The sequence below is a fragment of the Podarcis bocagei genome, assembly GCF_964188305.1.
Source record: "Podarcis bocagei genome assembly, chromosome: 13".
In the NCBI taxonomy this organism is placed as follows: Eukaryota; Metazoa; Chordata; class Lepidosauria; order Squamata; family Lacertidae; genus Podarcis; species Podarcis bocagei.
In genome coordinates, this window is record NC_138138.1 from 26,660,023 (window position 1) to 26,671,831 (window position 11,809).

The 11,809-nt window shown below is 44.0% G+C and overlaps 1 protein-coding gene across 1 annotated transcript; it reads left to right on the forward strand.

The window, feature by feature from the left end:
- Positions 1–249: 249 nt before the first annotated feature.
- LOC308571145 (keratin, type I cytoskeletal 12-like) lies at positions 250–10,791 on the forward strand. Its single transcript, XM_081166591.1, has 8 exons — positions 250–893; positions 1,851–1,933; positions 2,987–3,143; positions 5,102–5,263; positions 6,125–6,250; positions 7,304–7,518; positions 8,103–8,137; positions 10,436–10,791. Exons 1-8 carry the CDS (start codon positions 339–341, stop codon positions 10,537–10,539), a joined length of 1,437 nt encoding a protein of 478 aa, XP_081022717.1. The 5' UTR covers positions 250–338; the 3' UTR covers positions 10,540–10,791.
- The last annotated feature ends 1,018 nt before the right edge of the window (positions 10,792–11,809 follow it).

Consider the following 11,809-nt stretch of genomic DNA (forward strand, 5'->3'; position numbering starts at 1 on the left):
TCATCCGCAATTACAATATCGTAATGAATTTTTAACTTTGTTCCACCCTACTCCACCCCCCAGCATAACAAACGCCCTTGAGGCACCAAACTGCAAATGGACACCGTGTTGAATTAGGAGGGGGGAGGCAGGGATGAAAAGCTGTTGAAACTGAGATCCGCTGAGTTGACAAGAAAAAAATAAATGCCACAGGTAGGAGGCATTACAAAAGCAACACCCTCACAACCCTATATATAAAAGGCAGAGGAAACCGCCCCGTTAGCACACTGCCTGTCTGTCTGTCTTTCCTGACTCTCCTTTGCCTTTTCCTCGCTGCTTTTTGGCATCCCTCAGCTAACATGTCTACTCGGATATCAACCTCCTCGAGGAGAATTTCTTCCTTTGTCAGTGGGGACGGAGGTGCCAAAATGGGCAGCGTTGGAGGAGGCAGTATGTACGGTTTTGGCGGGGGGTCCATGGTCGCTCTAGGCAGTGGCTATGGAGGGCCTGCATGCGGTGGGTTTGGTGGACCTGGCTTTGCAAGCGGAGTTGGCTTCGGCGGGGGGTCTGGCTTTGGTGGCGGGGCTGGCTTTGGCGGCGGGGCTGGCTTTGGTAGCGCCTCTGTGGGAGGCGGTGGCTACGGAGCCAGCTACCGCTCCAGCTCGGCGGTGTCCTTGGGCGGTGGCTATGGAGGGGCCGACAGCGTCTTCCTGGCTGGGGCTGAGAAGGAGACCATGCAGAACCTCAACAGCCGCCTGGCAAACTACCTGGAAAAGGTGCGCTCTCTGGAGGAGGCGAATGCCGAGCTCGAGCTGAAGATCCGCCACTGGTATGAGAAGAATGGGCCCGGGGCTCCTGGAGTGACCCGCGATTACAGCAAATATCACCAGATCATTGAGGATCTGCGCAACCAGGTGAGGAAACCAACGCTGGGTAGAAGCATCCCCTAAGTCACACCTAAACGAATGGAATCTGTGTGAGGGATTTGCTATTGGACATCTACCCTGCAATTCTGTACAGCTTGTTAAAGTGGCATTGGAGGAGCCAATTATGTACAAAAAATGTGCATATATGACTGTATACCAAAGTAAGCAGACCAAGATGGCAAGTTTTAAAAAAATGCTTTACCTGTTTTATCACTCATATATGTATGTAGTGGAATCAGGGGGAAAGTTCAACATGGAGGGTTTTTCTTTCTTTCTCAGCACTAGGAACCCAAATGCAAAATTATAATGGGATGAAACTGGAATAGGCATAGAAAGCTGCTTTATGCCCAGTCATTTCATTGGTCCAGGCAAGCCAGTAGCTTTGGCTCTCCGGGCTTTAGAGAGGAGCCTTACCTGTAGATACCAGAAAATGAACTCAGGGACATTTTTTACAAGTGAAGCACATGGTTACAATCCTCAGCTACAAGCCTCAATCTGCTTAAGCAGGATGGGGTGCCCAATCATTTAAAACTCTAATGAATGACATTTCTTCAGAACAATAACAGTCTGAATTACTGGTGCCTATTTCTGTTAGTGATAAAGGTCTTGTCCACATATTAATTCAACTGAAGGACTGGAATAGAAGCCAAATTAGTCTTGGTCTGTTTGTTTGTTTGTTTGTTTGATAATCAAGTTCATGTAACAAGGGAAATTCAGATGAAATTCAAGTGCTTTAGCTGAATAATTGTAAAAGCTAACATTGTCTATTCTTATTCTTCGTATTCAAAACATTGGGGAGATTTATTTTTCTTAAGTCAGTTTTTATTTGCACTACTCTACAAATCAACCCTGATTATGTACAAAATGCATTAGCTGTTAATCTGGAAGTGGGCATTTTCCCCACACAAAATAACCTTGTTTTATTCTTTTAATATTTCGTTCCAGATCGTCAATGTGACCATTGACAATGCCAATGTAGTCTTACAGATTGACAATGCCAGGCTGGCTGCTGATGACTTCAGACTGAAGTAAGCAAAATGCAAAACTTTTCTGCTTTTTTTAAAAAAAGCAAAATGTTGGTTCTTAAGTTCTTCACCCCACTCCTTTCAGTAGCATTGGGTCATTGGGGTCTACTTAATTCACCAATAATGTAATGCAAGTTGGAAATCAAAATCCCACCTCTAATGCTATGGTCTGTGATGGGCAGCTGTTAAAACTGGGTGGATTTGGTAATTATCAGCTATGTAGAAAAATGAGTAGAGATACATAATGCTACTTCTTCTGCTAGAGACAGTAAGACTATAGTGATACACATGATATCAAGTCCACCTTTTACCAACCCAAATGTTTGTTTACTTTTGTCTCGATCCAGTGAAATAAAACAGTGCTGGGACGAGCTGGGTTTTGAAGCCCTGTCTCCCAGGTGCAGATCTAACAACTCATCTGCTGGCTCTTAGTAAATATCTGTTGTAATTATCTTAGAGTCCAAAGGGATCTCACCAGGGCATCTATCTAATCCCCTCCAGCTCCCAGCAGCCTTCCATGCCCCATCCCACATTGTTCGGAAGCTCCCATAAAGGATTTTGGGGTGACTTCAGAGGATGCAAAACCCTCCTTCTGTGTACTTTCTTGCAGGAGTGCCAGCTTCGCCCCGTGACTGTGGGTACCCGAGGCCGTGGGTGTCATGCAGCATGCATGGCCCTGGCACCAAAATTTGTGGGTGCCCGGCCTCTTCATGGGGAATTTTGTGGGTGCTTAGGACCCCAGGAAGTTGGCACCTCTGCTTCCTTGAGTTAAGCTTCTCACTCTGGCCATTGAAAATTGAAGAACGGATAAGCTCACTGTAATGGACTTTGGGGCTATGGGGCTAAAGATCGGACTTTGTGCTGCATTCATTGTGTTTGTGTAAGCTACATAACCCACCGTGGGACCTTCAGGTTAAGAAACACAATAAAGAATGACAATGTTTCAAGCGCCTTCAATCCCGATCTTGCTGTTTTGTTTGCTGTCTTTACAAGCGGCTAATCTGAGCCATCTCCCGATCTATCTCATAGCTTTGTATGCTCACTTGCCCCTTTCAGGTTTGAGAACGAGCTCTTCCTTCGCCAGAGTGTTGAAGGAGACATCAATGGTCTGCGCAGAGTGCTAGACGACTTGACCATGAACAGGTCCGACCTGGAATCACAGCTTGAAAGCCTCACAGAGGAACTAGCATACCTTAAGAAGAACCACGAAGAGGTAACCAAGTTTCGTTTCACCACCATCACCCCTTTTCAGGAGTCTTTCACCCTAATCCAGTCCAAAGGCAGGACTATGTGAGTCTTTGGGATGCAGGACAAGTGCCTAGCACAGTGCTGCAGATCAAAACGTTTGTTTAGACAAAAGGAAGCTCAAGTTCATTCTTCACTTAGCCCCAAAGCTTACTAGAGTACCTCCTGGGCAAGTCAACCTCTGCCTAACTGACCCCACAGAATTAATTCAATTATAATAGTCCACCTAAATCCAAGAATGAGGAACATCACAAATATTTCAACTTCTTGCATGAAGTCAATAGAAGAAGAACAGCTTAATAATAATAATAAGTATTAAAACCAGCTTAGACAACCCTTCTTACAGTACCTGGTGTGGGCTTTCAAAAGCTTTCATGAGGACGGAAGTGTCATTGTAAAGGCGAGGAGGTAAGACTTGTGAAATAATTCCACAGAAATTGTTGGGAAAGTGAGCAGGGACTAGCACAGAGTCCTGATTTTTCATCCGTGTTTATTGGTTGGGTTAGTTCATATCATGCCATACGGATATGAAATCCTGTTACATCACCTTGCAGAAAGAATGAATAAATTCCATCACTCACCTTCAGCCTCTGACCGCATTTGTTACATCACACCATTGTTCTTGAGCACAAACGAGAAATCACGCCCTTATCAAAGACTCCATCTGAACTACCAGGAGATGACTATCTAAATTAAGTTCAAATTGTGCCATAAATTGCTTTAATGATTAGTGTGTGCTCTCTCCTAATGTCTACTCATCGCTATGCCTGTGTGGTCCAATGTTACTACACAAAGTTATGATACACAGGGCTCTGTGGGCCCCGTAGCTTAGACTGGGGCTCCCCCCCAAAAAAAAATCTATAGGCAGAGCATCGTTTTACGCCTTCACTGTGTAAGGTAAAGCTGGCATATTTAGACTAGAATGGAGACAGGCGCTCCTGCAATTAACCCTCCGTTCTTTGGGAACTCCCTTCCCTTGCTTAGATTCCTTTATGCCTAGTGGGTGCTCCGGGGCCAGGCAGGGAGAATGGATCTTCCTTCAGAGCTTCCCAGGCCCTAAGGCTAGTTTCGGTAAATGAGATGCAGATCATTTTCTCTGTGGTATTTATCCTGGGAACAAATCCAAGAAAAATAAAATTAAGGATAATGGTTTACCAACTTCTGAAGATGATGGCACTGGCTGTTATGAAAAGCTTAAGGTGGCTGTTTCATTGTCTCTACTTAGGATGGTGGTGTACAAGTTACATGGTTACAGGGGAACGGCCCGATACCTTGCGCATATGCTCAGAGAGATGGTTTCACAATTATTCATAGTACCTGGACAGAGCCCAAGTAAACTGAAATCAGGTCATTGGATTGAGCACTGGCTCGGCTGAAGGACCTGCCTAGTCCTTCTCTGAATACTCTCTTCACCAGATAATGCTTCAGTGCAGATGTTTTGGACTACAATATCCATCAACCCCATTGGTCAATGGTGAGAATGGACAATGATTGGGGATGGTAGGAGTTGTAGTCCAAAATATCTGAAGAGCATGAGGTTGAGAAGGGGTTTCTTAGACCATCTGCCTAACAATGGCTGCCGTCTATTGCAAAAATATAAAAGGCTATTATGCTCGGTACAGCTGAGACTTTCAATCCAGGAAGCCTTTTGAGCACTTAACGAAAAATTCTATATAAAACCTATGCTGTTGTGGTCATTTCCTGTGTAATAAAGACACGTTTACACACTGACTTCAGAGGATATGGGACCCCCACACACATGATACTCAGAGGTACCATAAGAACAGAAAGACAATGCTTGGAACATTTTGTATGAATTTTACTGTGGATGACGTCCTTCTAGATAAGAAGTTGATGAATCACTGTTTACTGACTTTACACTGCTTCGTCATCTCAAGTTAACCTGCTTCTAATATTCTTCCCCAGGAAATTAACTTGCTGAGAAGCAGCTCTACGGGTGACGTCACAGTGGAAATGAACGCGGCTCCAGGAGTAGACTTGACTAAGCTGCTGAACGAAATGAGGGCGCAATATGAAGACCTCGCAGATCAAAATCGCAGAGAGGCGGAAGAACAGTTTCACAAAATGGTAAGATGGGCGGGCGGCTGCTGAAAACAAATTCTATTTGATGCATTGCATCAAGCAATATTTGCAACAAATGCATAGGGGAGGGCGGGGAAGAATGTGCACAAGATGACCCTCACATATAAAAATGTATTCTGTTAGCGGAATGTTTGCAAAAACATGTACATTACTCAACAATGTATGCAAAAACCTGTTCATGCAAAGAAATACACATTAAATGCCGATGAATTTTCATGAGTATTTTTTTAAAAATTGCAAATTGCTGCAGAAATATGGAGAGCTGAATTTAGGATTGGAAAATGAGAAAGGGAGAGAACCAGAATTAACATATCCTTCCTCTCCCCCCCCCCTTACCAGTAATACTGGACAGAATGAATCTGTATCAAATTCCTACATGCCAGAAGCACAGTTGTGACCAGTTGTGCATTGCCTCCCTCACAATGGGCAAAAAGAAGACCCATATTTGATGTCAAACAGCATAGGCTAATTTATATGTAAATTTAGAAATGATACCTATAATGTAAACACAAATGCAACAATGCATCACACCATAGCGGTAACGGCTATGACCAGGTGATCTGCATGCCCACTCCATTGCTGTCAACTTTTCACTTTTCTTGCGAGGAATCCTATTCGGAATAAGTGAATTTCCCTTAAAAAAAGGGAAAGGTTGACAGCTATGGCCCACTCACCAAGTGCTAACTGTTGATGAGCAACTTCAAAGCCCCCTGATGAACTCCCTTCCTATTTTTTTTATCATTTAACTGGGCTTGAACTGGACAGCCCTTCAAATAGAAGACTGCCCTCTGTACAAGAGGAAAATATTTTGTGCCAAGTTACATCTTATTGATTTTTCTCCCACAGAGCCAACCACTGCAGCAACAGATCTACGATGACGCCGGCGCAGCAAACTCCGCCAGGAACGAGTTAATTGAGCTGAAACGCTCATTCCAGGCGTTGGAGATAGAGCTACAATCCCTTCTGGCTAAGGTATGTGTTTTGCATCTCATTCCTTGGACTGCAGGGTATTGAAAGAAGACTGAGTTCTCTTTGGAGGGCTTGGCTTTTGAGATAAATGTCATTAAAAAAAAACCTGCTTCCAGATTCATAGTTTAAGGAGGAGTTATAGGCTGCAATCATAGAGAGTAGAAACCTCGAAGCAAAATCAATGCAGGCCCCAGAATCCTAGAAGCTCAGAGAACAGCAGGGTGCCTCTCCCAGGATGCTTGGCTGCCAGTATCCAACGCACTGCATCAGGATCAGAAATACTGATTTCTCTTCTATAGCCCCACACCTGTCTGTAGTTTCTAGGAAGTCCAAGGGTAGCCAATGTGGCACTTGCCAGATGTTGCTGGACAGGACTACAACCCTCATCATCTCTGACCATTGGCTATGTTGGCTGGGGCGAATGGGCGTTAGAATCCCAACATATAGAGGTCACCATGATGACCACCCATGCTATAACCCAGTGTTTCCCAAACTTGAATCGCCAGCTGTTTTTGGACTACAATTCCCACTGTCCCTGACCACTGGTCCTGCAAGGTAAGGAGGATGGGAGTTGTAGCCCCAAAAAATAGCTAGAGGCCCAAGTTTAGGAAACATTGCTCTAACCATTGCAGCGTAGCTAACTATCTTAGGTTGCAATCCTATGCACCCTCACAGGGGAGTAAGCCCCATTGCTCACAGTGAGATGTACTTCTGAGTAAACATACCTAGAACAGCATGGTGAGTAGCTTAGAATTACTAGGGGAAACTGGAGTCTCCTACCCTGTTTGCTGTCCATAATTCAAGTCTGGCCATTGCATTTCAAATGGGAATCATACAGATTGCGTTTATGTTTGATACTAGGTTGATAAAATGCCCAAAAGCAAAACAAAACAAAACAAAAAAACCATGTGTACAGCAATTTCCAGGGACAAACAAAATAGATATACCTCAGTTTTGGGGGAGCTGAACTTTACACTGGATGCTGAGCGAATGAAAATTTTCACCTTCATTAGCATGTAAGCAAGCCCTGCCTTCCTTTATTTCTCCCACCGACAGAAAGCTTCTCTGGAAGGCACCTTGCATGAAACCGAAGTCAACTACAGCACTCAGCTCTCACAGCTGCAGCACCAAGTAAGCAGCATCGAGGAGCAGCTGCAGCAGATCAGGTCTGAGACAGAGATGCAAAATTCAGAGTACCAACAACTGCTGGGTATCAAGACCCGACTGGAAATGGAAATTGAAACATACAGGCGCCTGCTTGATGGCGAGAGGTACGGGAATGATCTGAAAGTAAAGGGGAATCAAGCTGGGAGTTGCATGATGTTGGGTTCAAAGGGTCCCTTCCTCACACTTTTTTTATTTTAAGCCAACGTGTTTGAAACGGTGGAAGCAAACTTTAAGCATCAGTTGCTTCTTTTTCTGGTTTTTGTGTGGTCGGGGAAGAGGTATAAGAGACTTGGAAGCTTGCTCCTAGTCCCTTAAACCCAAATATTCCAAAATAAAATTCGCAAAAGACCGCATTAAAAAGTCAACATTCCCACTTGAACACAAAATCATCTCTCTGGTTCTCTACATATCACATTGACAAATGACAGATCACAGATGCAAAGTATTCTAGTTTTAATTGGGGGGGGAGACCATAAAAGATTCTGACCTGCTAAAGGTCATCCTTTGGTTCATTTTAAATACTGTGTGGGTGCCAGCAAGAAAGAATCCTCCAGGAATGTGAATGACACACCATGCAACTGTACTGAAATCATTACTGCTTCCACAACCCCTTCCTAAAAATATTTTTTAAAAATCTGCCAGTTTCATAAGAGTATTAACAAGTTATCGTTTTGTTCCTTTTTGACAGTTTCCGCACTTACGAACCAAAAGTTCAAATCAGAGGTAATTACAATTTATTGTTTCAGAGTAATATTGTTTTGTATTTAAAAGGACAATGTATAAATCTGAAAATTGTGCCCTTCTCTCCATAACGGGGGGGGGGGGAGAGAGACAAGCTTTAAGGTGGAACCAGAGGGAACCTAAGACTCTCTTTAGGTAGGACTGAAATATCTCCCCCCCACACACACACACCTAAAACCCTGGAGCTCTGCTGCAGGCGAGTGTAGACAATACTGAACTAGCTATTCCAGTGGTCTGACTCAATATAAGGCAGCTTCCATGTTCTAGACTAGAGTCCCTTGCCCTGAGCTGTTGGCTATTTGGCTCTTCCACTGCCGTTCAAGGCTTCTTAAATATGAACCCTGAAATTTGGGGTCCCCTCCCAACTGAGGCCAAAGTTTCATACTCGTTTTGTACTGTTTTGCACCATGAACCCCACATTTTGTACCACCTCCCAAGCTGGGTAAGTTGATACATCAAACTGGGGCTCGCCGTTAACATCTAAAAACCCAACATTGTCTGGTTCACTCCAAACTGGTGCCAAAATTTTTGCACTTTTTTTGTACCACCACCCCAAGATGCTCAAAGCAGGGGCCATAGGTATCCCCCCCCCCAAACCCAACATTGTTCAATTCACTGCAAAGCAGTGCCCGAACTTTGCAATAGTCTCAAACCCTTTTGCACCGCAACCCCCCCTGGTTTTGCACCACTGCCACCCCCAAGCTGAGTAATCCTTCAACATTTCTGAGAACTGTAGCAAACAACCACAAGTAGCAGAGGCAGTAGACAAGTGACAGACATCCCTAGCCTCCCCCCCAAGGCATCAAATTGAACAATGTTGACTTAAGAGTATTTGCACTAGCCTTTATCCATTCTGCCATGAGTCCCTTTCACTTCATCAGCTTCAACTCAAGGAGTGTGTTCAGAATTAACATGCTACCAGAGAAGTGGGAATGGATTTCAAAGGCCTTCAGCTCCCTGTGGGCAGAAAACTAATTATCACTCACCACATTTAAAAAGAAAGAAAAAGAATTTAATAAAAAAAAAAACCCAGTAAGCTCAGTTTGATAAAATGCACACCGTTGCAGAATAAGCCTGAAATTAAAAAAAGAAGAAGAGAAAAGCAAACATTGGGAGGGAACGTTCAGTTAGATTGTATTCCTTTGGTAATCTGCATTCTGTTGAGTTTACAGAAAATCATGTGCCTGAATCCAAATAAAGAGTCAACAGAAGAAGAACAAAATAATACTTGTGCTGTGCATAGAATTCCCAAATAGAGAGCCAGTGTGTTTAGTGGTCAGAGTGTCTGACCAGGTTTCAAATCCCCACTAGAACATGAAGCTCACTGGATTGTCTTGGACTGGCCACTGTCTCTCACAAGGTTGCTGTGGGGATTAAATAACAAAGGGGGGTGAGAACGATGTAAGATACCTTAAGCTCCTTGGAGAACAAGGTGGGGATATAAATGCAATAAGTAAATGTATCCATTCGTGAGAAAGAAAGTCTGGGGGGAACGATTGCCCTGCCCCAATGTTCCCAGCAGTAAAAAGTGTGAGTACCAAACATTCGTCTCAACAAAAACATTCCCCTGGTCCACCTTCTTCAGATCCTGTGGCCAACATATGTTGCCAGGACCATGGCATATTTATTCATTCAGTGGCATATTCAACATGACTATTGTCCTGTCCCCACAAGGGATCTTTCTGCAGTCACTGTCTGGATGGCATTGTAAGATGTAACTGGCTGGCAGAAAAAGCGACTAAAAGCTGACCCAAGTCTGGAGAAACTTGCCAGGTTTCTGTTGGCCTGCAGTCACAAAGCATTACCGATTAGTTAAATTGCTGTGGGATGTAACAAGCAGTGCACATTGAAACCTCCGTTGTTTGCTTGAAACAATATGTGTCTGGGCAGGAAGAGGTAAAGGATGACGTTTCGATGGATGTTGCTATTCTATACTAATGGCCAGGTGTTTGCATAATGGGGTAAAGCAATTTTAGGAGTGGTTTCGCTGCTATTACTCACTGCTGAATTGTTGCTGTTACAACTTTGTAGTTTAAATGATGTGTTGTTTTGTATGGTTGCTTATGTATTGGTTGTTAGCTGCCAAGAGCTCCAGACTGGAGGAAAGGCAAGATATAAACATCTTGAATGAAAGAGCAAATGAATTAATAAATCAATACTCGGTGCTTCTCCTCCAGCTCAACTCCAGTAGTTTCCCACGTGTTGGGAAAATAGGCCATGTGAACCTATTTAGCGATATTATCAATGGTTAACTCTATCATCATTTCATTCCTTTATCAGAGCCCCTCAAAACAAGGGTGGTGAAGACCATCGTTGAAGAAGTGGTGGATGGCAAAGTGGTCTCCTCTCAAGTGAAATCAGTTGAAGAAAGAGCAACGAAGTGAACAGCATGAAAAGCAGAGCAGGGAGCCCTTCAACTCAGGCGAGCAAGGGAATGCCCAAGTAGAAGAAAACCTCCTGGAACCAGAGTCAATCGTAGCTTAGTAGCTTCTTGCAAATATGGGCTCTAGAGAGGGGGGAAATACCACTCAATATGCTTTCTTAAAACTTTACGGAGGTGTATGCTTTTAGAAATACTGAGAACTACATTCTGTTTACTGCCGCAATGCAATAAACTTTCTTACTGTTGCAAGTAATATCTGACTTTGACAAGAAATATTTTCAACCCTGGTGATGTTCCCCTTGTCCTTTCTATTTCTATATTATTTGTTGTGTTTACATCTTACATTTCATCCAAGGAGCTCAAGGTGGCACACATGGATCTCTCACGCTCTTCTCATTATCCTCAAAACATCCTTGTGAGGTAGGTTAGGCCCAGAGGCAGTGATTGGTCCAAGTTCACCCCATGGGTTTTGTGTCCCTGGCACCCATGTCATAGTTCAACACTCTAATCCAATGTTTCTCAAACTTGGGTCTCCAGCTGCTTTTGGACTACAACTCCCATCATCCCTAGATAGCAAGATCAGTGGTCAGGGATGATGGGAATTGTAGTTCGAAAACAGTTGGAGACTCTGGTTTGGGAAACCCTCCTCTAAACATTATGTGACGCTGGGAGACCTGTGGCTCTCTAGGTGTTGTTGAATGACAACTCCCATCATCCCTGACTGTGAGCCATACTGACTGCCACTGATAGGAGCTTGAGTCCAAGTGTATATGGGGGCCACCAAGTTGGCTAAACACATTTGCTAGGGAGAAAGCCCAACTGAACACAGTGGGATTTGTTTCTTAGTAAATATCTTTAGCAAGATTGCTTAGCAAGTCAATTCATACTCTGCCTGGAATGGAGCCAATGTCTGTTTACTAAGGTTGTTTCTCACACACACCCAAGAGAAAGAGAGAGAGAGAGAATAATTCAAATATAGCACTCATATAATATAAAATAGTATGTAACAAGCTGTGGGTTAAACCACAGAGCCTAGGACTTGCCTTCTGATCAGAAGGTTGGCCGTTCGAATCCCTGTGACGGGGTGAGCTCCCGTTGCTTGGTCCCTGGTTCTGCCAACCTAGCAGTTTGAAAGCACGTCAAAGTGCAAGTAGATAAATAGGTACTGCTCCGGCAGGAAGGTAAACGGCGCTTCTGTGCGCTGCTCTGGTTCGCCAAAAGCGGCTTAGTCATGCTGGCCACATGACCCGGAAGCTGTACACCGGCTCCCT

Bases quoted from the DNA above. Each gene is read 5' to 3' on its own strand.
- LOC308571145 (XM_081166591.1), top strand. From the start codon at position 339: ATGTCTACTCGGATATCAACCTCCTCGAGGAGAATTTCTTCCTTTGTC. The intron at 3,144-5,101 runs GTAACCAAGTTT...ATTCTTCCCCAG, and splicing joins TTAAGAAGAACCACGAAGAG to GAAATTAACTTGCTGAGAAG. The intron at 7,519-8,102 runs GTACGGGAATGA...CCTTTTTGACAG, and splicing joins CGCCTGCTTGATGGCGAGAG to TTTCCGCACTTACGAACCAA.